We start from the raw sequence: 27,259 nt of genomic DNA, 5'->3' as shown, positions 1-27,259 counted from the left end.
GTTGCCACCCTTTGTTTCATTAAATGGGCAGCTTAAAGCCTACTTTACATGTTAGTCTTTATGCTGTAAAAGTTGTAACCAAAATGTAATGAGTGTAGATCACAGCCCAGCATGTTCCGTAGCTGTTCCCTGTCCTGGCTGCTTGAGATTTTGCTTGTACAATTAAAGCAGTGCAGTCTATTTAACGTGCATTTGACTGCTAATTGAATAAAAGATTCTGAGGCTCAAAGTGCCATCTGTAGCAGCTTTTCTCACTCAAGTCTTCCAAGTGGAATACAAAAAAATAAAGATTTTTAAGCAAAGCTTTGCTAAAATTCTGCAATTGTAATAGCTGAATATAAAAGCAAACACCAAAGGCTGGATTTGGGATCTTCCTAAAATAAGAAAAAGAATGCCAGAGTCTTGGGGAGGGAGAGCGCACATTGGTATTTCAGTCCTTCAGACATGTTTACATTCGTAAGAAATGGCGGGTACTTCAGCGAAACTAGTGACAGGGTTAGAGAGACAGGTACGTGCATCTGTGAGAACGGAGCCTGTGCAGCTTGCCAGAATGACTTTTTAATTTTCTGCCGTGGACACGTACTGTCGATGGTGTGCTGCTGAACACCTCTCTTAAGAAAGCCTTTTCTAAATTTGCCTGAATGCCCTTAAATAGGCCGGTGAGGTGGTTCTGAGTGTGAACGTTGGTGTAAAACCAGCCCTTGCCACAAGCCTACTCGCAGCGAGTTACTCGTTCTGGCCTCCTCACGTGACGGTCAAGGAATGCACTTTCCTTTGATTATTTTTCTTGACCCAGATCTCTTCCAAATATGGTCTCAGCTTAAACAAGTTTGTGTTCTTAGAGCTCGGGCGTTTGCAAAAGAAATTCTGGCTTCCAGCTAACTGTGCCTGTATGGGGGGAGTGGAGGTGGAGAGCAACCTAAAAATGTAAAGATAAAAGGCGCACAGCTGGACTGAGATTCGTCCCAAAATGTACATTTTGTAAAGTGTTTATACAATGCTAGGCAGGAAGATTTGTTTTCATAATTTTAGTTACAGTGGAAACAATTGTTTTTAAATAAATGGCCATTAGTCTGAGTGATTGCCACCCAAACACTGCTTCTCTGAGACTTCTCATCTGAAACAGATTTAAATATTTTTCTTTAGTCAAACTGAGCGATACAAAAATGTCAAGCTGACCAGCATAAGCAGAGGTAAATTAATCTCTAGTACTAAGTAGTTCTAGTGAGCTAAGAAATTATTAATAACCTACTGTGGAGTGAGCATATGATTCTTAAGTTATTTTATACTTTGGCCATTCTAAGTACGAAGTTCATCATCACAAACATGTTTCTCAGAACAATAAATGCCACTGGGCAGCTGTTCTGAAACTAACTGCCGAGCAAGGAAAATGTTACGCTTAATGAAAATCCTTAATCTTAACTAAAACCTACATTTCCTCTGCCTGTGCATGTTAGCAAGCAAGTGAATTTGTAGAAATTATCAGCTCCAATAATTCATAGTTAAATAGACAGGAGGTCGTGGCAGTTACGGTACTGAATTCTCCCAGCTTGCTCAGCATGCTGCGTAGCTGAGGACCAGCAAGAAGCTCCTGCGTTGGCAGAAGGAGGAACTTGCGCTTTTAGGCCCTTCCTCTCCGTGAAAATTTGGATCCACCGGTGAGATCTCCAGTAAGGGAGGAGGAGAACGGGACTTTGCAGTCTGGATGTAGGAAGGGGCAGCATTTCATTGCATCTTTTACCTTACAGGTAATTAATGTAATCATTTGCTACTGCTAGCGAGAGCAGTCCTTTAGAGAAAGAAGAGGAGGAAGCAGATTTACAATCTGAGTAACGGCCGTGCTTCAGGCCCTGGGGAGCTTTCACAAAACAAGACAGTCGCAGACCAATTTATCTTTTGTTTGGTTCCTGTTTTTATTAGCACAGCGTGCAGATGAGGAAACCGGACCCTGTTGCTACCAGATGGATATTTGAGCGCTGGGGGCACCGGAGCTGGCTCATCTGGCGTGGGTTTGCACAATACAGAGCAGTCACACAGACCCAGCGCCCTCACGGAGGCACGTCCAGCTCCAAGGTCAAACATTTAGATCTCGCTCTCGCTCTGCCAGTCTGCCGGCGATAGCCTCAACAACAGCCCGATTCAGGTTTCACAGCTTCTTGGGATGGAACGTTTCACTGCTTCACGTTACAAGTTCACTCCTCTCTACTATCTGACCGCTTCTGCATGCTGTTGAGATCACGATTTCTGGATAAATCAGGAGCCTGAGCCCAGCATGACTTCCATCACCTTCCAGACTAAGATACGAAAAGGAAAATAACAGGATACCGAAGAGGTATCAAACTCTACCCCTTTTGATTGGTGGCAGCATTTCCAATAAGAGTTAAAAACAGCAGAAAGATGAGGTTCGTAAATAAAGTGAATCATTTGCTAAATTAAGCTAAATAAGTGCTGCTTTTCCCTGCTGCTTTCTTACATTGCAAGTGAGGATTCCTGCATGCATTAGGAAGCACTGGCAAAAAACCGAACCGTGGTCTTGGCAGGATGTTTCACAGCAATTTTCGGCCTGGAGAGCTCCAAGTATTGTAGAAATGGAATATCACAGGGTTGGAGTACAGCAGTCAGCTCCCCAAACAACAGCAGGAGAGGAAAATATTTAGAAAAAGAGAATTAGCCATTTGTAAAAGCTGCAGGTTCTTTTTTGCCTGGTTTTTCTTGCTTTTATTTTCGAAGACCTCATCTGAATAATGTACACCATCTTTCAGACTCTTTTGTATGTCAGTCATTTAAGGACTCACATGCTCATTTAGACCCTGTGATTTGACGGTGTATATGCTACTGTCTGTCAGTGGCCCAAGGGTGCTAACAGAGGGCAGGAAGGTTTGGATGAATATACAGTGGCATGGATGCTGTTACAGTCATTAACAAATGCGGATAAAAAAATCTATTGGTCATAGCCCTCCACAAAGTAGGCTGTCACATTGTTTTTCATTAAAACTGACCTTCACGACAAAAGGTTAGCTTGTGAAAAGTGCTGGGCACTTAAAATTCCTGTTTCTATGGGATCTCTTTGGAAATAGTTGAAGTTGCTGTTCCTGCTCAAAGGAATAAAGCCTTGTTTATAGTGAAGTGCCATTGCAATACTGAACTCTTTAGAACATAAATGGATGAAACAGGGCAAAATATTTAATAAGCAACAGTACTTCACTGCAGCTGGTGCTGTAAGATGCCAGTGGCTAATGGTACAGGGACTCAACCCCATATGAGTTACGTTGGAAATGGCTGCCCTCTTCATTGCAAAGTCAGCAGTGAAAGAGAACTAACCCAATACATTATTTTAATAGAGTCCTAAAGCTTGACTATTCTATAACAGATTGCAACGTGTGTGCTTTTGGGACAGAAAATACCACACTCCTTCGTCCAAACGAAAGTAATGGAAACACCAGGAATCTTGACTCAGCTTTCATGAATGTGCTTAACCATTTAAATATTTTAAATACACAGGACACGTTCTATGATCTACCATACAATAAATCAGTGACTTATCCTTAGGAGCCAGATGCAAAGACGCATGTGAATAATGCTATTCATGTGGTGGAGAAGAACAGGCACGAAGGCTCAGTGCAAGCGCTCCCCTCCCCTGCCACAGAGGCCCCAGGCGATGGGGATCGCTCGCCTGCGCTCAAGGCCGCTGCACGCCGTCCCAGCTGCCCTCCTTGCCTGCCCGGCGGCCCTGCCTCATCCTCTGTGGGAAAGCGAGGTGCCGGCAGAGAGCCCGGCCGCCCCTCGCATCTCCGTGCGCGCCTCGCACCTCAGCCGCCCGCCCGCCACCTTCCCGCCCGCAGGACAAAATGGCGGCGGGTCCCCGACACTGAGCGCCTCAGAGGCGGGAGGAGCTCCCCGCCGGCCCCGCCCCGCGCCCGCTCGCCGCGCGCCCCCGCGGCGCGGCCCCGCTCGGGAGCGCGCCCCGCCCTCCCGCCCGCGCCCGCCGCAGCGCCGCTCCCTGCAGCTGCCCGGCGGGGTGTGGGGGAGGCGGCCGCTCGCTCCCGCCCGCCCGCCCTCCCGCCCGTCCACCCGCCGCCCCGCAGGCCGCCCCGATCCCCTCAGGTAGGTGCGGGCCGGGCCTGCGTCCCCCGGCCCCTTCTCTGCGCGGTGGGAGGCGGCGGGCGGGCAAGATGGAGACGCGGCCGGCGGGGGAGGGGAGCGGAGCGGAGCTCTGCTCCTCTCCGCTCCCCTCCCCCGCCGGCCGCCTCCAGCCCCGCCGCTGAGGGGGGTCCCCCGGTCTCCTCACGGGGGGCCCCGCCTGCGCGCCGTTCTGGGGTGCGGGAGCCCGGCGCCGCAGGGCCGTGGGAGGGGAGCTGCGCCATCGCCGCCCCGTCCCGCTGTCCCCCCCGCCCGGGCGGGAGGGAGCCGGGCCGTGCCCTGGGCCGGGGGTAGGAGGCCGCACCGTGGGCTGAGGGGGGGCTTGGGCCGGGCCCTGTTTCTTGCTACCCACGCAGGACAGGTGACACGCGAGGCGAAGCCCCCCCCCCCCCCCCCCAGTGATCCCAAGCGCGGTGCCCGCCGGCTGCAGTGGCAGCTGAGGCGGCGGGCCGGGGCAGGAGGGAGCTGTGCCGCCCCTTTGTCCCCTCAGCTGGCCCTTGGCCTCTTCAGGTGGAGCTGGGGCCTCCTGCTGCGTCCCAGCCTGGCCTCTCCGCTGTGCTCAGGAATTATTAATTCCCTTCAGAACCCACAGCTCTCGTGCGTGGGGATCGTGCATATGCAGTGCTTTTTACTTAGAACATGTTTTCATTAGTGTGTGGGATCTTGATGCATGCATACAGTCCATGGATGTATTTCCTTGACATACCTAAGTAGTGCATGCCTTCGTTCACCTGCATGTCAGGGTATCTGGGTAGCTTCTGATATGTTCCTTCTGTGCCTCTTTGCGTTCTAGCATAACGCCTGTGACTGGTGTATATTCTTGTGGATAGTTACAGATAGTTTAGTGTATCCTTATTTGTGCATAGCCCTTCTGGGGTAATTAATCAGTGAATAGTTGCACCTTTAATTTGCATGCATTTCTCTCTGAATCTCTCTCTAAAGAAAGTAACAGTTATTTTGATCCACATGGTTTTTATTTTTGTAAAATGAAACAGTAGGAGGAACACTCGTTTAATGTATTTCTTAAATCATAGTTTATTTCTATTTCAGTCTTCAGATGCCACAGTTTCTCTTACAACTTTGTTTTTTGTCTGTATCCTTCAGGTTTTAGATGCAACCTGAAACAAAAAAAGTCCCACGTCTTTGTCCATTGACCATTGTTGAACAGATTCAACAAGTGGACTTTGTCTTTCTGCAGTCTAGCATAAGTGCGCTGCAGTGGCTGTGTTTGGGTGTGTTGACAGGTGTCCGGAGCCTTTCGCACTAGTCCTGTCGCAGAGAAACACGGTGGAAATGCACATCAGGAAGGAGATGTTTGATCCATCTCTTAAGCTTCAAAACCCTGTTGTGGGAGGAGGCTAGGGAAAGAGGAGAGGGTAGGTGAGAACACCCACTGAGATGAATGAGCACCTCTTACCTCTCTGAGCTATTGTTCTAGACTACAGCGAGGTCTCTTCCCTGGGGAGAAGAGCGGGTGGGCGAGAACACCCACGGAGATGAATAAGCATCTCCGGCTCCTCAAAGCCGTTGTTCTAGGCTATGGGGAGGTCTGCTCCTCTTTACCTGGGAATAGCTCCTTGAGGTGAATGGACAATTTCACAAACACTAATAATCCTTTCTTTATAAAGATCTACTTCTACCTGCTCTGTCATTCATATGCATATTTGGATTGCCTTGAAGTTTGGTAATTACAGAACCACAGAATAATCAGGGTGCAGTTTCACAACCTTACTCTTCTAAGCCAGTCTATCTGGCCTGATGGCTGCCTTGATTCTGCGCTGCCCCGTCCCCGGCTGTGGGGGTTTTTCCCCAACCTCCGTTCCCTGTGCTGTGTTTGGGAGTTGTCATACCCTTCGTTTGGGTCTTCTAAGTCCATTAAATTGTCAAAGTCATCTTTTTGAGGTCTGGTTAGTTTTTTAAGTAACTGGGACCACGGGGGAGTGGGTCAGTGGCACCCAGTGGGTACCGTGGCTTAGGCTGACCTGGGACCTCAGTCTGTCTCTGTGCTTCTAATGGAAATGTGTGTTTCTGTTCCTCTCTTGCCTCAATGCCAGCCAACTGTTGCTTTTGCTTGCTTGTTGGATTAGTTTTCACCTGGGTCAGATCGCTGGTGTTGGTTTGTCCTACTCTTGCACAATAGTTAGTGTTGGCACAAGGAGTGGGAATGTTGGAGAAGAGGAACTGGCAAGATTGTCCTGTTTAGAAAAAATGCGGATTCAGAGTGGTTTCTATTGATTATGAAATCAGACTGTCAATTTTGTCAGTGTAACTGGAGGTGCACAGTTAATTAAGTCATTGACATGATCTTCCTTCATTTTAGTGAAGCTGTCTTAACCCTCTTAAGTGTCCTGTTTCTCATCAGCACGTGGTTATATGATCTTAATTTTGGGGTGGGAAGAAGTCAGCTGACATTCTTGCTGATGTTAGCATCTAGTGAAACTCTGCCCTTAGATATGACTTATTTGTTTTTTAAGATTAGAAAGCCTAACAATTACTTGTTTGCCTGGTTTTGTAATCAAATAATGAATGATCCCTACAGGTTCACAGTTTACTTGACACTTAGCCTAGCTAGTGCCTGACAGTATCTAATCTTTGTGAGAGCAGCGCTGATCTCTGTCTTTAATACAAAGCTGGTGCTTAGGCTTTGGAGAGCACTGTTTCTCCAAGGGTGTCTGAGTCAAAAGACTTGAACTCCCGGAGGCACAGAGATGCATGCAGGTTGCAGCTCTCTAGTAAGGAGCAGGAGTCGCAGCCCCTTTGCAAGGGCAGGCTCCCCCTCCGCCTGGCACATCTGGGGAAGAGGAATTTGAAGGGGGTGGGTATGTCAGCTCCAAATAACTCTTCCCTTAACTTCCATTACGTAAAAAAATGACCCTGGGTCACCAGGGGAAGGACTGTACTTTTAAGTTCTTGTATTGCTTGGGGAACTCTTAATTTCTTAGTCTCTTTGCGCTAAGAATAATTGAGAAAGAAACTGTTTTCAAAATTATGTTGTCTCTTGAATTTGCAGTCTCATGTTGTCATGTAGTAGCTCTAGCGAGTCCCTGCTGTAAAGAAATTGGTTTTTATATTTTGGCTGTTTTTAATATATTTTACCTAGTGTCAAATGATGAGAAAAATTGTATTATAGAATCAACTGCAGAAAGTGCTTCGTAAGCACATTTTGGAGAAACTGGTTATCTGGCTTCAGCAGTAGATTAGATTTCAAATGTAGGTCCAGGTGTTACGGTGTATGTTGTGCTACTGATAGGATTTCATACTTAATATTTTTAAAATATTTACATTTATGGCAATACTCAAGGTGAGGTGCAACATTGTGAAAACAAGCAGTTACAGGTTTTTAAAAATTGGGTAAGGCCCTACTTTAGCAAGAGTTAATGTGTAGAAAAGGAACTGACAATAAAAGGGACACTTGAAAAACATTTAAATTGATATAATTCATTCTTTTAACTGAGTGATGAAAGTATTCCTCACACCCGCTATCCTGAGAGGGAAGAGCAGAACCAATACCATATCTCTGTTGCAATCCTGAAAGGGAAAATATTGCTGCTGCTGCTGCTGCTGCTGCTTAAACTCCCCCCCTGCAAAGAAAATGAGTCCTTTGGTATTCCCCAGGGCCTGCAGCCCCTGCGCTGTCGTACGTGGCATAGAGTGTTCTTTATGCAGAGATCTTGAACAGAGCTGGTCCTGTGCTCCACTTCAACGGTTTTAATTGGTAGAAGTGACGTTCAGAGTACTAGTGCAGAAATAATACTTGTAGCTGCTTGTGGTTTTAAGTAGTATGTCATATACTTTGTATATGTTGGATGATGATGAAAATGTACTGCTACAGCCTCCTACAGCTCCGTCAATACTGTTGAAACTATTGCAAGCTCAGCAGTGAAAAACTTCAGAAAACTGAGTGGGTTTTATATACTAACCCTCATTAAAAGCAGATTTGTCCCTGTTGGCGATAGGAGTTTACCTTTCCTGGTATTCGTCATTTGAAAAGCCGTAATATAGATGTGCTTCCAGTTTTCTTCAGTTTTGCTCTGATTCAAGCGTATTTTACCAGAAGTCAAAAGCACTTGCTGAGTCAGGTCTGTTCTGGTGCTAACCAGGCTGTAGTTACAGAAAGCAGGCTGGGGTGGGTGAGACCAGAGCAGTTGCGTGCTTCTTATGTTGGAACTGATTATTCTGCTTAATGCAGATAATGGGTCACAGGTCCAGTACTCAGTATAAAATATTTAATGAGCAAGTGCCTGTTCTGGGGGACTTGCGTACTTTCTCTGCTCAGCAAAGTTTTCATCTTGTTTACGCTGGCAGCTAAATTCTGCCCATGAAGAAGGCAAAGGGCGTGATGTGTGAAAGGTAAAGACAGCATCATGTCACAACCCAAGAAGGTGTTTTTAAGTAATGTGATTTGAGTAGCTTTGATCTTAAAATTTTATGTAGTGAACAAGACATGAATGGGGATTTTCTGCATAATTTCAAGCCTAGAGAGAGATGGGCCATACCAGTAACAGAAGCCTTAGCAGTTGTAAGCTAGAACTGTGCGGTATGTTAACCTGTATTTAGGGATACAAGGATGCACTCTCTCTGTCCAAAACCTGTAATATCACTGGAATTAGGTGAAATTTCTTAAGTTTCTTGCTGTGTCTGTGTTGCCTATAACATGGTTTCTGTTTCGTCTCCCAGCAGAAGAAAGCAAATAATATCAAGCTTGACTGTGAAATACAAAAAATTCTTAACGGCAGCCTCATACATTGTCTATTGACTGATCAGTAGCCTGGCTGTCATCTGAGCAAAACAAAACTTCAGACTCACCTTGCTGGTGTTAAAGCAGGTTAACTTTGCAGGATAGCAGCAGTGCAGCTGTACTTTAAAAGGAGGGGTCATTACCATGTTCAGAAATCCCCCCGCAGCAAAGCTTTGCAGGTCCCAGATGGATGGTCCTGTTTCTTTCTTTATTTCTAGCAGCAGTGGAGCTTCTGTGCTTTGTTGCACGGGAAGCTCTAATGCTGCCTCTCTTTTCCGAAAGCTAGTTTATCCAGTTGTCTCCTCTCTTCCCCAGCACTTGTCTAGAAATAAATTACCAGATAGAAAAGGATCCATACAGAAAATCCTCTACAGCCACTTTCCAGTAAAAATAGTTTTGAAATACGACTAAATTTCGTTACTACAATACCTCATCCTAACTATTTGTTTACACAGAGATATTCAACCAGTCAGCTGAATCAGTTTAAAAACAGGTTTAAGTAAATGTTGCAAATATCTTTTACGTGTCTATTTACAGGTTTAAAACAACTATTTCTCTGGAAACTTTTCTGGCCGGTTTTATTTAAGAATGCTTGCACACAAAGTTGTATGTGTTTGGCTATACAATTTAGCTAGAGTGTGATTTTTAAATTGGCATAGCTTTGCATTTTATACCAATTCTCATTTATACTGTATATCTCCCTGCCAAGAAACCTGCTTCCACTCTACAGATAGACTCACTACATTCTTTTATTCCCTGCTGTAATGTGAACAAAGTAAAATGAGGCTGGAGATGTCCATGTTAGGGTAATTAAGCTCAATTACAGATTTCCTTTTTAAAACTTTTCAAAAAAAGTCTTAAATCAAAAACCAGAGAATACGAACCTTGGCTACTACTTGAAATTTTCATGGTTTGATGAAAAATGGTGCGGGGGGGGGGGGGGAAGGCATTAAAAAAAAATCCCGTTGGCAGTCTTCCACCAAGATTGTGGGGTTTTTTTAAGCTTCCTCTTGTAAGAAATTTTAAATAGTTACTGATTTGTACATCTTTCTTCTTTCATCAATTACAGTGATACTGGCTGTTGCCAGATGGAAGGTAAACTAGCATCAGCCAGGTTTTGTATGTAAAGTTAGTGTTTGTCGAGAGCTCTCAGGGATATTACAGTAGACACAAAACACATACATATGGTGATGAAGCTCCAATGTTTGGCAGTTATAGCAGGATATATTCACTGTCTAGGAGTACCTGCAGTGGTTCTCCCCAGGAAAGATGGATGGTGTCTGTAGGAAAAATCCCCCTGACTGTAATGAGGAGAAAAAGCAGAGAATAAGAATGCAACATAGACAGGAACAAGTCTGAGTGGTGGTCGGTCTCCTGAGAAATACCAGGGGCCCCCACTTTATGCAGTGCTTTCTCCCTGCTACGGTCTGTTCCTCAGTTACTGGGCAGCTGAACTGATCCTTATTTGTGGCAGAGCTTGAGCGGCTTTTTGGGGCTGAAGCCAGTATTCCTGCATTTAAAGTTGAGTACCGAGACAAGAATGCTGCTAACCGCTCCAAGTGTCCTCTAGCGTATCAGCAAACAGATGAATAGCCTTTCAGAGCCGCTGGGCTTACTCTCTCGGCAGCAAAAGTACATTATCAGAACCCTTATGTTTGCAATTATGTATCACGAAAAATCTCAGGTATTTTTTGTGATATTGTGGGCCCTATTCTAGTGGGGTTAAAGGAAGGTAACTTTTTTTTCACTGCTAATTGTAGAAAACCTTAAGCTTCCTTTTTATTGCTGCACAGAAAAGTCTGTCTGGTCTCTTGACCTGTAGCTTACTTGTTCTTTGCTAAGCACAGGCTTGCTAATTATTCTTACTTGTTTTGTTTGCTAGTCACCACCTGCAATAACAGTGGTTTCACATTTGTTCCACTGCACCCCATTCAACACACCAGAATTGTAGCACTCAGATGACCTCTGCTAGAACCATCTAATATTTAAACTATATTACTATCATAATTTCACTATTTGACATAAACCCATATTCATATATTTGCACAAGAGTAATGCATACACTGTAATGCACATTTGGCAAGCCAAGGTAAACTGGGTGTTACAGCAGGGAATGTATCCATTGTAATCAGAAGAAAAGGGCGCGGGGATTTACTCCGGGTAAATAGACCGTCTCTGCTGTATGCTTTCTCTCTAGCTGGGAGGAGACATTCATAACTGCCAAATAAATTCAGTAATCAATGGTAGAGTTTAAATTGGGTTGCTGTAGGTGATATTCCAGAGCTACTGCCGGGAAAATACAATAGATCTTCCAGACCTTATCTACTAGAGAAATTTACCACAGGAAGAAATATTTGGTGTCCTAAGCATGACTGTAGGGCGCAGAAATACTCTGACGTGCCAGATACTGATTGGCTTAATCTTGTCTTCAGCATGGCTAAATATTGTTATCTTAAACTGAGTGTTTGCAGCTTATTTAAGTTGTAGAACCAATATAGTTGAATGGGTGAAAATATCATCATGTTGCTCCTTGAGTGGCTTGCTGGCTTCTTATGGTATTGCCACTATTAAGAAATCTGAGGCAGTATCTGTGCAGTTGGTATTTAGAAGCATTAATACTAAAAAAGTTTTAGAATACCAGTAATACTGTTAATTGTTGTGATTCTGCCCCAGTACATATGCTGCAGGGATTTGATCTGATGGATATAAGCATAACCAATTTACTTAGAAATAGTTGCTTGTAATTATGGCGGTGACCATACGTGGTTTCTAGCAGCTGGACATCAGTTTGTCCATTGGAACCGGGGTTAGCCTGCAGTAACACGCAGGTGAGAGTCACCCTTCTACCGTCCTGAGGATAGGGCTTTGATTCGTGTTTAAACAAGTAAACCTCTGTGTAAACAGACCACAGCTCAAGTTGGTTTTGTCTGACGAAAAGAGCAGGCTATATAAACCAGTTGTTGACCTCAATGGGCCACGTTTGTCTTCCAGAATATTTGGAGATGTATGACAACGTGCACGTCTGTAACAGGAGTTGTGGTGTTTTTCCCAAAGTTGTTATCTCGGAGTTGGCATTACCAGTGCTTTGTACCTGCTCTTCTAACTAGGACAGCAGCGGCATTTCTGCAATCTAGCATCCTGTACTTTGTAATAGATTCATTTCATACCTCTGCTTTCCCAACTATGGAACCATTGTCTTCACTGAATGCCTTACCAGTTTCTTTCTTCCACGTTGTGACAAGAAATTACAAAACTGATTAGTGTTTTATTAATTTGCTGCAGTTAGACAAAAAAAATCTTTAGGAGCCTATACGTACTAAAATCAAGAGAGTGATACCAGATTTTTCCTTGGCTTACAGGCGATAGGTTAATCTTACTACTAGAACGGCTAGAATTTAGATGAGATTCAGTTAAAAAGGTTTTGAAATCACGGTGGGTGAGCAGATGTTGTATATCTTGGTTGCTGAAGTGCTCTTGTTCGGTTCTTTACTGTACTTCTTCCCTAGTTATACCTATCTGAATAATACATGGTTTAAATTGTCATTTTTAACTATGTGTAAAGGTTACTGTGCAAAACCTCAAGTGAAAGCTTAATAAAACTCACTTTAAAAAGTAATTTACTGACATCAACACTGTTTACTAAACTACTACAAAAAAAGTAGTTTGGACTAATTTTAAGAAAGAGAGGTAGCTTTTGAAAGATTCTCACTTGTGGAACGCTGCAGTATTATTATATATTGATACATATTTGTCTCTCTTATTTTTGGTAGAAAATGATGCACCCTGTTGCCAGCAGTAATACAGCTTTCTGTGGGACCGGCAAGAGTTCTTGCCTTAACGAAGACAATGTGAGATCTGCCGATCAGTTTGACTTGTATGCCACGCAGCAAAGTAAATACAGCCATGCAGTCAGCCACAAACCAATTGCATGCCAGAGACAAGATGCATTGAACGAATCGCACTTGCAGACCACAAGTGGCAGGAATATAGAGACAAAAGACGAACTAAAGAAAAAGAAAAACCTCAACCGATCTGGTAAACGTGGAAGGCCATCAGGGACCACAAAATCAGCAGGGTACCGAACCAGCACAGGTCGACCCCTGGGGACCACCAAAGCAGCTGGATTTAAGACAAGTCCAGGCAGACCCTTGGGTACAACTAAAGCAGCAGGATACAAAGTCAGCCCAGGCAGACCTCCAGGTAGCATTAAAGCTCTATCACGGCTTGCAAATCTAAGTTATACTTGTGGCAGTGCAGCTTTTCCCTATCCTATGGTGCATAACAGAGGAGTACATGCTGCTGGTGAAACTAGTAGCAAAATCAAACAGCCTAATGAATGAAAGGAGGGAATTAGTAACGCCTTACTAATCCGCTTTACTCTGAATTTTGGCATGCTTCTTGCATTTTGTTGTAGTGTTTGCCTAAGTCTGAGTTTCTAGATTTTATTTTTATTCAAATAATGCCATAGCCTACAGGTGCAATTCAGTAACTTTTAAAGAAATGTTGAGAAGGCACTGGTTTAAAGGGTTTTTTGTTGGTTTAAAATCATAATTTTAAAAATTTTTAAATTTAAAATTTTTAATTATGATTTTTTTAAATCATAATTTAAAAATTATTAATTCATAATTTAAAAATAAGAAAGTCTGAAGTGGTGCATTATGCCTTGGTGTCAATACTTAACATGGTGTCCATGTTCCTAGTTTTACATTCAATTTCTGGTAAATCTAGTTGTGTGGTTATGCATTAAATAATTGAAATAAGGAGGACAGAATTAGCTGGCTGTTGCTTCATGATGTGGCCTATACCACAATAAGGAACTTAGCCAGATGAGTTCTTACTTGATAAGAAAAATTGATAAAGAAAGCAGCAAGCTACATTTTCCACTTCTGCAGGAGCTTCTACAGACCTCAAATAGATACTTAAAAACTTAAAAAACAAACAACCCAACCCAACCTTTTTTTAAAGTGCTGATTTCAGGTGGCTTTTGTTTCTGGAGTTGTAGCATGAAGTCAATTTCAATTAATGCTCCAAAAATATTTTTGAAAATATTAAAGAAAACTGCGCATTTGTACAGTGTGTTACAGCTTCACAGCGCCTTATTAATAGAAGCTAATTTGCCTTTAGGTGATAGCTGTTCTTTTAGTTATGCTGTTACAGGATTCTGCTGTGTAATTTTGAAATGCCTAATAGTACGTATACCAAACCACAAATAATTCTTGGAAATTTGAAATATTTTATAAGAAATTAAGTACTGTTCATTCTAGTTATGCACTTGGTTAATATTAAACAGTATGTTCTTAAATCTGTAAATAGCTGTTTACACTGTTTTTGCCTTTAAAATCTGTGCTTAGGTGGCGACAGTTTAATAGCTTTTAAAGTATTAATCTATAATGTTTACAAATTAAACTTTTTAAATAGACACTGTTGCCAAGTTTTCAGACTTAGTTTTGCCAGATATTCCTGGAAATACAGTTATTTCGTTGTTTGACACTTATACTATATTTAAGTTATGGAAGCTTATATATCTACCAAAGGACGCCATTTTCATGATTTATAAAAGCAAACTGTATAGCTGATGCAAACAGGATGCAGTTTACTGCACTGCTAGACCCCAGATATAAAGTAATTCATCTATGCATGCAAGCTGAAAAAAAATATTGTTGGTTAACTATAAATACCTTTCTTGACTCAAACTAAAACCTTCCCTCCTTCCAAAAGAAATGTTCCATTTTTCAACTGGGTGTGTTTAATTTTTTTTTAAGAGTGAGAGAGTGTGTGAGTGTGTGTGTGTGTAAAATACTTTAATCTAGACTTCAAAAAAATTAGTCCTCAATGTTGCATACTGTTTGTTCTAAATTTATTTTACTGGAATTCAAGCTTCCCCCCCCCCCCCCCCCCCCCATCTGGAAGAAAGTTGACGTTTAAGTTGTTTCACGTATAATATGACATTATGATAAATTTGTAGATTCAAATACCGGGGGAGGGGGAATATATATAGTTTGCAGATTTGGGGGAGCATAAAAATTTGGGTTAACTGAGCCTGTGCTGAATAAGTAATGATGCTGATAATTTTTGTTAACATAAATGCTATTCTGGCCTGCTGTCATTTTGATGAGAACTCTTGATTTCAGTGATGACAACTTAAGAAACAGATGTCATGTTTCATACCTTTTTTATCAGGAAAAAAGCAGCAAGCCTTCAGGTGTTCCAGTGATGCCTAACACATATTGAGCTGGACTTTATGCTGTACTTTACAATAGGTGTGTTGAATTGTTTTGGGGGAACTGTGTATGCACTGGCAACTAAGACAATGAACCTCAACTATACTGGATGGCTCCTTAGTCGATAGATGAACTAATGGCAGCTAAACTGCTACTAAAAAATAGTTTCTTCATGCTGAAGCTATGAAATCCAGTTATATGTTCTGTTCCTCAACAAACTCGCGAGTCTGAACTTTAGCAGTCTTTCTCAGAACGATGTAACTTCTGACACATGCAAAATGCTAACGTGAGTTAATTCACCCTCAGGATCTGTGTTGTATTGGCTGTTTTTAATCAGATGATTTTTCAACAAAAGACTGCTTTAAGTTCTTTGCTGAACTCAGCTGGGAAAGCAGTCCTCTTCAGCTGAATGTAGTAACTGCAGGAGTGTCACACCTCGCTGGCAAGGAACGTGTTGCATGTCACCACTGTACCTTGGAGAAACTCCACTTCTTACCTCCTCCTGTTTATCCTGTTTGCTCCTGTTCTGTTCCTCACTTGTGCATCTACTCAATGGTGCTGTGCTGTGTGTCAGGAGATAATGCAGATGTATTGCTGTTCTGCTAGTATAATGAATTTTGTATTCAAGTATGCTGATGAAATAATGAAATCATCTAAGCAATTTCTGTTCATTACAGTGGTTATTAATTATATCAGATGGAATATAATCCCAGTAAAAAACAATTAACGTTGTCAATTGTGAAATGAGGAGCATAAAGTAGAAAAGTGTTCAGAGAGTCTGTAATGGGCTGCTTGGCACTCTAGATTTAGCAAGGAGACCAGAAGTGCACTGCTGGGCATTTCCTAATTCTGGTTTATTTTATATCTGACTATAGTTTACTGGTGCCGAGCAGTGAGAGGAAGAAAAAGGAAGTTAAGAGATTCAAAGTGAACTAGAAATGGAATTTTCAAATACTTCTGCTTTTCCTATGTATAATCTGCAGAATACATTGTGCTTTTTTCAACACTTTTCTTTCCATGAGAAACACTGAAACAGCATGTTAATGCCTAAACTTTATTAGTACCAATGGGAAAACTGGCCTTTTCCCCCCATAGTATGAAAACATTACTTGTAAGGTAAATTGCTTATTTTATATTATATATCATAATTCAGCTATTCCTAAGCTAGGATCACTGTTGTGTGTTAACACTGTTGAGAAGATCTACATGTCAAGTTTGTTTTTTAATAATTTCTTTTAATTATCAAGTTTCTAACGTCTTATTTATACATAAATGAAATATATTAGCTTGCTATTATTCCTTAATGATGCTATACAAGTTCACCGTTTAATATACATATAGTAACTACTATTCAGTTTCTGATTAAATTTACTTAAACTTTAAAACCAAATAATTTTGCTACTATAAAGTCTTGCACTGGACATACTCAAGATGCTAGCACCATATTTTGGCAGAAGAAAATCAGATACCATCAGAAGTGGCTGACTGATATCAAAGGTAGTATTTTTAAAATCAGCAGTTAGCTTTGTCATTAAAGCAATGTTCTTTGTATCTTGGATTTAGTTTAAACTAATCAAAATAACTATATATCAAGAGCCATGAAAGATCTGTTTGAATGAATACATTTTCATTTTGTCTGAAAGATCTCAAGAGTTCAGTCAGGACAAAACCAAGCCTTGTCAGTGAAAAGTGATGTGTCTGTGAAAAGAATTACTTGGAACTACAATACACAGAGTAATTCAGATGAGAATTTAACTCCCTCCCCCATTTTTGAAGAGCTTTAAAAGGCAGAGCAATGTGAAGTCATTTGTCTGATGGTTTCATTAGCTGTGACTCTGCTATTCTTTGTTATATGTATAATAATGTTTCATGCTATCCTTAGAGTTGACAGTTAAAATAGTTGATAACAATCACAAATACTTTGAACTGCAGACTTCATTTCTGACCACAAAAGAAGTTTATTCTTCTCTATTTTAATGCATATATTTTAACACTGCTTAAATATATTTAAGACTTCAGTAGAGACTAGACCTTTTCTCCTTGTGATTTTTTTTTTTTTCCCAAATAGAAAAATCTGTATTCTGAAATTTGAACCACTTTCTGATACTTTAATCTTTCATCATTTGCTTTTCTACAGGTTTACTTTGGGGGAAACAGTAATCTGCTAAATAACTAGTATCAGCACCCCGTCCTCTGCTGTAAAAAGCCTGATTAGATACTGTGTATGTTTTTATGTCCATGAACTTGAGCTACTCGTGTGCAATTACGTGTATGGGAATGGAGTAGTGTTCATGATCTGTATTTACATCATCATATGGATGTATATTTATTAATAAAGTTAATACTTTACAACCTAACAATTTTTTCTCTGGGCTTTTTTTATTATCTTTTAAATTCTGGCTGAAGATGCCTATTGACAGCGTTACCAGACCAATAGCCTTAGCCCTTCTCTCTGGTAAATGGAAATGCTGTTTGTTCTCCTGACGTCTCAGTCATAGTTAAGTGACTCGAACTGGCACTGAAATGTTTTGGTACACCTTGTACAGATTTCACTTAAAATCCGGCGGCTTGTTGTGTTTGTCCCTTGCCTCCCTGAAGGTTAATTGAATCCGACTGCAGTAGACCGAGTGTGTTCATGCCTGTGTGGACTTCAGAATGCACCCAGGATTTGTGAGAGTTGGGAGGCCGCTGTATTGTGTGATTTTTAAATTGAATAAATAAGCCTACCCTTTCAGTATACTTTGCTTTCTGAATTTCAATGTGAGATGTGTATTGCTTGTTACAGGCGAGTCCCATATATTTGAATTAAGGCAAAAAGCCTGTATGAATTGCAAGGTGTTGGAAAATAGAGGAATGGTGCTTGTTTTTTAATGAATTGAAAATGCTGCTACAGTAATTTAATTGTTCTTATCCTTTCACTCAAATATAAGAAGAGGGGAGGAAAGGAGTTATAGCTATGTATGTATAAATAGTAAGCTGCTAACTTTTTTTTCCTCTGTTGCACATGGAAATCAATTTGAGAGTACTCGTAAACTAAACTTTTCATGGAATGGTGGTCATTATTCATTATTCTGTGATGAATAAGATGTATTTATCTCTCTATTCTAGCAATATTCCAATTTCTTTCTGTTGGTAAGGTGTGCTCTGCATACCACCCAACCCCTCTCTCTCTTTTTTTTTTTTTCCTTTCCTCCCCTTCCCCTCTACTGAAGTTTTTCCATAACTTTGGGGGAAGATGGGCAGTCCTACCTACCAGGAGCTGCAATCTAGACTGCTCGATCTGTGTTCTCCTCTTGCTCTCCAGCACCCTCTGTTTTCTCTTCCATGTACTTTCAAAGGCCCTGAATACATCTAGGGTTGAAACGTTTCAAATGTCAGTTGCAGTTATTTTGCAGACTTTTAAGTTGCTTTTACCTGAAAAAGACATCTGATGCTTTTTTGTTGTTGTTTTTTGGTTTTTTGTTTGCCATTCTGGTAATTCTAAATATTTGGCTTTCAGGGTGACTGGATATGTTCAGAACAGAGTTCGACTACAGTCTGCTATGTCCTGGTCTAAAAATCAGTTCCTGGATGTGATTCCTTGAGCAAAATGGATTATTTTCTTGGTTGTAATGAAACCTTAAGTATTAGATATTAAGTCAGTCATAAATTATATCGTACAAGAATACAGGCTTTTCAGCTGTGTTGGAAGTTGCTTGACAGCTTCCATGGCTGTTATGTTCTCTGCCATGTAACGAACTGAACGATAAAAGTTGCAACGCAGTCTGTTCCCTCGGTGCGCAGCTGGTGTGCGAGGCCAGGTGCCGTTTCTGATGACAAGACCAGTTTATAATTTATTCATGCTGACAGACTAGCAGTGTTGGGGTGTCGGCTGTGCAAGCCGGACATCTTGAAGGAGTCTTTAAGATGGTTCTATCTTTTAATAATGTCATTTATGTGTATGATGAGACATCAAGGCTTGCTTTGGGGCTGGACTGGCATTTTGATGCTTTGTACCTGCTCGGTGTGATCTCTTAAAATAGCACAAATAGTACAGTGTGAATTAGCGATATCGTACCTACTAAATATGCCGGCTCAACAGAGTGTGTTTTTGGACCAAGACAAATGAAGATTGTTCTTGACAGTTAATCATTTAAAGCTGTAATGCCTTAAAGGACTGACTCGCTGCCTTGCATTGCGTGCTATTTTTATCAGGGTTCTGCCTGTGGCTCTGTGTTTATTGTTTTAACATTTAAGAGAGAGGTGTGGCCTGACCATACAGAATTGGCAGCCCAAAAGCTACGGCGTTCTGGAGCTGGCTCTCGCCCAGGTTCCCTGCATGGCCTAGGGATGGCAATGTCTCCTTTTTCCCATCTGTAAAAACGCGGCAAAAATACCTGCTTATCTTGCAGGGTTGCTGGAAGGAATCATTAGTTAACAGCTTTTAACTACTTTGAAGAATGTTGTGGAATTCTTAAGTGTTGTTTAAATGATCTGAGGCAGATAAATCTTCCTGCCTTTCATGTCGTTTTCATACCACAAAAGCTTGTTCTAATTAGTGAAAAAATATCACAGTAACAATTAGCACAAGTCTGATTACTTAGAGTAGGCCTTTGAGATATACATACTACTAAAATGTGTATTTACTGCTTCAAGTGGTCATATTTTTAAATAATCAACTGCAGCCGCATTGAGAAAACAAAGATTACAAAGTCACACATCCCAAATTTTGGTGTAGGTTTAAGTTGCCCGTGCGACCTCAGCCAGTGCTCCTGACTTGAATGCTTGTCATGTTTTCTTCTACCTCATCTTTGCACTATTGAATACACCGAATGTCGTAGCTGTGAGGACGTCAGGATTATACGTGAGTGGAAACCCTGGTCTTGGTGAAGGTCCTGGTGTTGCCTCTTTGTCCCAGTCCGTGTCCTCTTTCGCTCCTTCTCTTGCCATGTTGCCCATGAAGGAGCTTGCCCAGTGTGACTGAAATCTGGGGGAGAGAAGTCCCGCTGCAGAAATCTAGGATGCACAAATGACCACCAAGTTGTGGTGTTTATTCATTTTATTATTATATTGATAATTGATTATTGTATCGTTATTATGGGTGCAACAAAAGACTCACATTTTACAAGTCTTCCTCTTTGCTAAATTTCAGATCATTCCCTAGCAAACAGAGCTTTCCTAATGTGTCCAAGATTTTTGAATAGATGCAAAACAATGTATTTTGTTACTAGATTTTTTCCCTGAAAACAGACATTTGGCATTAAAAATCATAAAAATGTAAGCCACTGAAAACAGTTTTGCAACAAAACTGGCAGGCATTGTAAGAAATGTGCCTCCTCTGTAATACGGAAGCACTGGGATAGTACATTTGTTGTGAGTTAGATATGATAAAGCCTGACTATTTCTAATTCTTGGGAGTTCATTGGTGTTCCATTAATAGATTACTTATTATAGTCACCATAAAAAAAGAATACAATTTTGCACAAACCTTTTGTGTTATGCTAGGAAGGATATTATGTTAGGATTAAATCCACAGAAGTGTCTCAGACGGAGGTATGCTGCCAGAAAGCTCTCTGTTATTTTAAAGGTTTGGAATATCATCGCCTGTGTTTGAGATCTGACACCATCCAGGGCTGCAGTAGGGGAGACGCTAGACCTTGGTGGCACAGAGCCGAGAGCTGGGAACCACATGCCGTCCTTGGCCAGAAGGAAAATTGTTTTCAAGTTGAAAATGCTGCTTTGTCCAAACTGAAAGATGAGGACAATTGGGAATGGGGCAGTTTTTTCCTGACTCGTCCGCACCAGCTTGGATTCCTGACTTGCTTTTGCTTTCAAGCTTGCTTGCTTGCTTGCTTGGTCTGTATCAGCTGGTGTAATTAAATATTCTCCTTCTATGTGCAAACCTCATGTTTTATATCTTTAGGCTATTATGTTCTCAATATTAATGCTTATGCAAATTGGACTTTGAAAGAAAACATTTCAAGCAAGAATATGTGTGCTGTAAGAAAGGAGAGAGTTGGAGAAGTGTGCCCTAGTTTAAAGACGGAAATCCCATTTATGTAATAAAGCCGACACCTATCTTCGTTTATATGCATGTACAGTGTTTTCCTTGCTTTTTTCCAGTGTGTGTGTGTGGCTCATACTCTCCTAGGTCGTAATTCTCACTCACTTTTTGACAGATGCAGAGTTTTGGCAAAATCTCATTGTGCAGTGCTGGCAGTTTTAAGAAACGCCGTAAAAAAGGGGGTATCAGGACTTGAAGTAGTATGTTCATTTTCAGAACACCCCAAATAGTCCTGAAGCTTCACTATTAAACTGAAAGCAAGTAAGAACTAATTCCGTGACAAGAGGAATATTGTCTTATTTCCTAAGAAGAAATACCGGAATATTTCTCTCGCCTTTCACCTTGGGAGCTTTGGTTGATGTGCTGATGGACAAGAGCTCATCTTTTCTTTTTAGCTTTAAAAAATATGCCTTTAGCTCACAGGCTTTTACTCTTACCCCAGCCTGGTTGTAGGTTAAAGTTTAGTTTTCATGTGAAAACACATCCCAAACTGAATCTGTGCTTCTCTGTAGTGGGTGGAAGCAGGCAAATCCTTCGGCAGGCAAATGTGGCAGCGAGGAAGTCCTGGTCACAGCAGGCCCTTAGGGCTGCGATACCGGGTTATAACAAAACATGCTTTTGGAATGAATTACAGGGTGCATTTGTGTGCCCTCTCAGTTACCCTTCAATCGTAACATCCTGTCAAGTCCTCAGGATAATGTTTCCCTCCTTGCAAGAATTTTCGACCTAAACTGATTTAAACCAACAGTGAAATGCCGGCTGACCTCCAGCAGCGTCACCAGACCGAAACTCAGCCTGTGCAGCGTGTCCCGTTACACCGTGTCGTACAGTCGCCGGTGGACTTGGCCCTGGGCTGCGAAGATGGCGTGAAGGAACGCGTGCCGCTGCCGTGCAGGGGGGTCAGCCAGGCTGATGAGAGAAAACTTGGTTAAAAACCAACCGATTTGTATTTAATGTTGGCAGGGACTGGGACCTGAGCTGAATTCTGCTTTGTTGTCTCGCACCGGTCTCTAGGCCCTAGCAGGCTGCTGTCCCCTCACGTGAAGATCTTTTGGAGCTCGCAGATGAACGCGGCTGTGGCGATCGTGTCCCCGCCGCTGCGGCCTGCGCTGTCCCTCTCCCCGCCGGGAGGCCTCTCTCCACAAACACGGCGAGCGGGTCGGAGCAGGAGGAGCGCACGCTGGGCGCACCTTGCCCTCCCGAGGGCAAACGCACACAGCCGGTCCCTGGCCGGAACCGCTGCCGCGGCCTCTACCGGCAGCGCGGCCCCCGCTGCCCGCCCCGAGCCACGACAAGATGGCGGCACGCCGCCCTCACGGCGCTACGCACGCACGCACAGCGGTGGCGCGCCGGAAGCGGAAGTGGGTCAGAGCTCCGGCGGAAGTGGCCGTTGTCCGGGGAGACGGAGCGCTGCGGAGGCGGCCGGGGCCGCGCTGAGGATGTGGCGGCTGCTGCTGGCGCTGGCCTGGCTCGGTAGGGTCCTTCCTGCAGGTGAGGCCGGTGGGCTTCGGCCCTGGCAGCCGCGGTGGGCTCTAGGGGCTGGGCGGCGTGTGCGGGGCCTCTCCGGGGGGGACGGTGCGCGGGGAGGCCGGGGCTCGGCCGCAGCGCGGAGCTGACATCTCCCTCCCGGCGCAGGGGCGGTGAGGGAGCAGAGCGCCGGCGGGCAGCCCCGCTCCCCCGGGGGCGGCTCCGCGCAGGGCGGCGGCGAGCCGGTGCGCTACCGGACTGCGGAGATGGCGGACGCGATGCTGGGCAGCGGGCTCCCCGCGCAGCAGGCCGTGGTGCTCTCGGTGGTGCCGGGGGAGGCGAGGGACGGCCAGGCGTCCGCCGTCGACAAGGGGGCTTGCGATGCGACGGCCGGAGGCGATGCGTGCGGCGGGGGAAGCAGCCCTGCGGCTCCCCTCGGGCAGGCGGGCAGCCAGGGCCGGGAGCAGGCCGTGCTGGAGACGGTGCTGCCCGCGCCCGCCGAGGAGTCGAATAGCAGCGACAGCACCAAAGCTCCCAAAGTGAACTGTGAGGAGAGGAACACTACTGGCGTCGACCGCTTCACGCTGCAGATCCTGAACGTCTCTCAGGTAAGCGGATCGCCCGGTTCACTGCTTGATGTTATTTTGAACACATGAGGATGGTGGAAGGTGCCCCGTCTGCACCGCGTGCGTGTTTCTGTCAGTGTGCGACTTTCTGAATTTCCTCGTGTAACATCCTCTGTGCTGTCGAAAAGAGGAAATGTCTGGGCAAGGCGGCTTTTCGTGTCATTCTGAGCAGAAAAAAAATGGAGATACAGCTCAGTCCACATGCCTGTGTCTCTCACCTGTGTGCCTGCAGTGAACTGTCAGCTTTCGTGCTGCATGGATTAGTGTCTCTCTCTAAAATTGTTAACGGCACTTATTGCCAGTGCCTATTTCTAGCTTCTTTCTTGTAATGGTTATATATATTTTTTTTTTTTTAAGTAATAAACTTTTAAAACAACCCTTAAAAAAGGTCAAATACAATTCTCCATCTGTTTTAAAAAGGTTAAACAAATGTGCAGCTACTTGAGACATATTGTCAAATATCTAATCAGTTGCTGAATGATGCATTCCGACATGGAATTTAACTCTGTTAAATATATAATTGTCCATGTTTGGTTTTCTTCTGCTTTCTCTAAGGACCTGATGGAGTTCCTAAACCCAAACAGCAGTGACTGTACGTTAGTCTTGTTCTACACGCCATGGTGCCGCTTTTCTGCCAGTCTGGCACCTCATTTTAATTCTTTACCTCGAGCATTTCCAACTCTTCGCTTCCTGGCACTGGATGCATCTCAGCACAGCAGGTAACTTACGCTTCCTGTGCTCTAGCATCAGTTTATTTCCATTAGCAAGTTTTGTGTTTTAAAAACAGGAGTGTTTTGGGTTTTTTTCTTATAAAGTGACAATTTAATTAGTAAAACTGATACTTCCCATCTCGTGACTATCTTTGTTTCTTCCTCCAGTGGATTTCTTTTCCTTCATACTTTGTATTTGCTTTATGTCCACCAGCTTATCAACTAGATTTGGAACTGTGGCTGTACCCAATATCCTCCTCTTCCAAGGTGCTAAACCTATGGCTAGATTTAATCATACAGACAGAACGCTGGAAACACTGAAAGACTTCATTTTTAATCAAACAGGTATGTAAATCAGCCCTGATGTGTCAGTAGGAAGAACAGGCTGGCTTTTAGCTCCAAACTGGGCTTTCCTCTCCCTGCTGTTTCTTCTTTAAAATGAATTTCATGAAGACCCTGAGAGGACCGGGCAGAGGTTTATATAACCAGTTGCTGTAGTGAGCTGGATTTCAGGGCGTGCTGAAAGCAGAAACTCAACTCCTTGGGCTGCTGTCACAGAGTAGGGGCAAACAGTGGGGTTTAACTAGAGAGGGTGCTAGAAGGATTGAGCGTATCTTCCTGCCCAAATATTTAATTTGGGAATAAAGGCAGATGAACCTTGGGATCATTGCCAGTGCCATGTAAGGCTGACAGCAGCTGGGGGATAAGATGGTTTCAGTTCTTGTGCTGGAGGAGACAAAAGGATTCCACTTTCCATGATCTGGTTGTCCACGTTGTGAGCTCAGCGCCAGCCAGCTCTCTGGTCCTTCTGTCCTTCTGTAAAGAAAAACAAAACCAAAACCATATATAGGCCTACGTGGGCCTTCATTAGAGGCCAGAAATTGTTAATTTGCTAATACAGCAGAAAGACTCAAATCCTCCACAAACAAAAGCCCCACAAACTTACAGGAGGCTGTGCTGTGAAAGGACAGAACGAGCCTTCTCCTATTATGAAAATACACATACACATCGATAGCCTTTTGTTTTTACATAAGTGAACTATATGCTAGACATACATTAAAAAATAAGGACTGTCTCACCAAAATTTAAGTCTAACGGTACGTACACCTTAGTCTGAGAAGAGGAACAAAGCTCCAAATAGAACCAACTTCTCTGTATTTAATGATTAGTACTGGTCTTGATCACGTGCTTGCTTTTTCAGGTATAGAAGCCAGAAGCGATGTGGCCGTGACCGAGGAGGACTGGGAAGGCCCCCTGCCTAGCGTTCTGACAAAAGGCATAGACTGGCTGCTTCTGTTTTCTTTGCTCTTCCTGGCTAGCTTTGTCATGTACGCTACCGTTCGCACGGAGAGCATTCGGTGGCTGATCCCGGGACAAGAGCACGAACATCAGGAATAATCCGAGATGCTGAAATAGGGACAGAATTTCCTGCTTATTGGTAAAGCGGAAATTTGTATGGACTAGTACGTACGAATGAACTGTTGAATTTGTTGATTGTAATTTATAATCTTGACTAAAAATCTGCTTTATTTATCAACCACTGAATCTGTAAAAAGCAAATTCGTGGCGATTAATGTGGTAAGTAAACAAATATGAAAACACATGAACTAAAAAAATATTTATTAAGCTGCTCTGATTGGCTTATTTTTCACGGACTTTAATGTAAATAGGTGGTACAGTTCTACTTTGCTCTTCTGAAGAGATCCCTGAACTTTGTAGATCAAGTAAGACTTTTACAGCACATTGGCCTGTACGCGTGGCTCTGCTTGGCACAGCAGCAGAGTTGCTTCCGCTCTGGTGGAATCTGGGGATCTTCTTTTACAGATCCTACAGACGTATGAACTAAAGCTTCTATGTGGACGATGTGGTAAACGCTATAGAATTAGGATGTGTTAGCCCACACAGATCATACTCAGTTTTTGGCTCATGTATTCCTGAAATGTAATGTTTTAAAGGAAAATGCTGGTGAACGATGATGTTGCTGAATTAGTTTGACTGTCAGTAAAATGAACTATGAAGAAAAAGGTGTTTTAAAAAATAGTGTACTTGAGTTATTCCGTTGTATACCAGCAAGAACAATTCAAAAGCGTGTTATACAGCTCTTGACAGGGTGACTATTTCCCACCGTTGGTGCTGGGGTTAGAGGCTGGTTTTCTTGCTCACTCTCTTCTATGAGTTTTGACTTAGTGGCAGTTCTTTATAAGATTTAAAATAACTTGCAAAGCTCACCTCATTGTGTGTATGTGTATACACAACGTATTTACCACATTCCTATAGAATTAAATTGCATTCATTGTCCTTACTCTATTTTAAATAAATCAGGTTTTTAGTGTAACCTTTTTAAGCCACTTTCTTACAGGACTAAAAACATGCAACTTCTGAAGTATGGATCACCGGCCTAAATTAGCAAGACCAGTCTTATTTAAATTTCTACTAGCATGTTTGCTGGTTGCACAGTCTACAGCTGAGGCTACATAAAGAATTGATACGGTTTTTAGTTATAATTAGTATGGAAGACTTTGAATAAGGTATGGACTGGTATGTTGTGTGGGGTTTTGGATTATTTGATTGCATAGCATTTATACATGGTGGAGGCTTGCCATAGTACCCTGATGGGAAGCTTTAGAGTGCGAATTAAGCTAAGAAGAAACAAAGACAGTCATAAGATTTATTGTTTGACAAAGAGCTCATATCCCTGCAACATAATTCTTCAGGTATTTTTCTGGTGGCCGTATCTTTCCCCTTTGGAAACCCGAGGTCCTGTATTTCTGTGTATGAAAAGGAAACTGCACTGATAAAACTTTGCTATTACTGAAGATAAAGCTAGGAAGTATTTTATTAACAAAGATTCAAGATTTTGAGCAATAAATTGGCGCGTTCTTGCCTCTACCATCCGGTTAGTCTGAGAGGCCCAGGGCTGGGTTCTCCCCAGTAATTTTCTCCGTACCTCTAAAGAAATAGCGGTATCTTTGAAAACACTGCCGCCTCTGCTCTGAAAAGTGTCGATGTCAGTGCTGCCCCATGGAACTGGAAATGAAATTTCAACAGAAGCCACCCGCGGTCGCAGGAGCGCCAGGGCTTCGGTCCGAGCGGGTGGCGGTGGCCAGTGTTGCGCAGAAGGCGCTCCGGCTCTCCCGTTCTCCTCCGGGCTAGCGGTCGTCCCGTCCCGGTGCCTCCTTCACCGTTACTACCCACCGCACCGGCTGTGGGGGGCGGGCAGCTCCCTCCCGCCATTCCTTCCCCGCTCCAGGCGCCCTCGGCTTCTCCTTGCCGCCTCGGTCCCCGCCGGCGGAGCCGGGCGGCGGCTCCTCCCG

At 43.2% G+C, this 27,259-nt stretch overlaps 2 protein-coding genes across 3 annotated transcripts; both read left to right on the top strand.

Annotated features, from left to right (window-relative positions):
• The first annotated feature begins 4,057 nt into the window (after window positions 1-4,057).
• C14H5orf24 (chromosome 14 C5orf24 homolog) lies at window positions 4,058-17,453 on the top strand. Of its 2 annotated transcripts, XM_050905434.1 has the most exons (3): window positions 4,058-4,104; window positions 12,649-13,078; window positions 15,059-17,453. In XM_050905434.1, the coding sequence occupies exons 2-3, from the start codon at window positions 12,652-12,654 to the stop codon at window positions 15,097-15,099; spliced, it is 468 nt and encodes a 155-aa protein (XP_050761391.1). In that variant the 5' UTR covers window positions 4,058-4,104; window positions 12,649-12,651; the 3' UTR covers window positions 15,100-17,453. The 2 variants fall into 2 exon arrangements, with proteins under 2 accessions (XP_050761391.1, XP_050761389.1); XM_050905432.1 differs by lacking the exon at window positions 15,059-17,453 and having other exon boundaries at window positions 12,649-13,401.
• Window positions 17,454-22,574: 5,121 nt separating this feature from the next.
• Window positions 22,575-26,273, top strand: TXNDC15 (thioredoxin domain containing 15). The gene is made up of 5 exons (XM_050905318.1): window positions 22,575-22,633; window positions 22,778-23,217; window positions 23,791-23,954; window positions 24,160-24,290; window positions 25,147-26,273. The coding sequence occupies exons 1-5, from the start codon at window positions 22,582-22,584 to the stop codon at window positions 25,341-25,343; spliced, it is 984 nt and encodes a 327-aa protein (XP_050761275.1). The 5' UTR covers window positions 22,575-22,581; the 3' UTR covers window positions 25,344-26,273.
• The last annotated feature ends 986 nt before the right edge of the window (window positions 26,274-27,259 follow it).

Source organism: Gymnogyps californianus, chromosome 14 (assembly GCF_018139145.2).
Source record: "Gymnogyps californianus isolate 813 chromosome 14, ASM1813914v2, whole genome shotgun sequence".
Classification (NCBI taxonomy): Eukaryota; Metazoa; Chordata; class Aves; order Accipitriformes; family Cathartidae; genus Gymnogyps; species Gymnogyps californianus.
The sequence above is the reverse complement of the archived record's forward strand: the minus strand, read 5'-3'. Positions and strand labels throughout refer to the sequence as shown.

Excerpts from the sequence above, each read along its gene's own strand:
- C14H5orf24 (XM_050905432.1), top strand. The coding sequence starts at position 12,652 with ATGATGCACCCTGTTGCCAGCAGTAATACAGCTTTCTGTGGGACCGGC.
- TXNDC15 (XM_050905318.1), top strand. The coding sequence starts at position 22,582 with ATGTGGCGGCTGCTGCTGGCGCTGGCCTGGCTCGGTAGGGTCCTTCCT. Across the intron at positions 22,634-22,777 it reads CGGTAGGGTCCTTCCTGCAG|GGGCGGTGAGGGAGCAGAGC; the intron begins GTGAGGCCGGTG and ends CTCCCGGCGCAG. Across the intron at positions 23,955-24,159 it reads GATGCATCTCAGCACAGCAG|CTTATCAACTAGATTTGGAA; the intron begins GTAACTTACGCT and ends TATGTCCACCAG.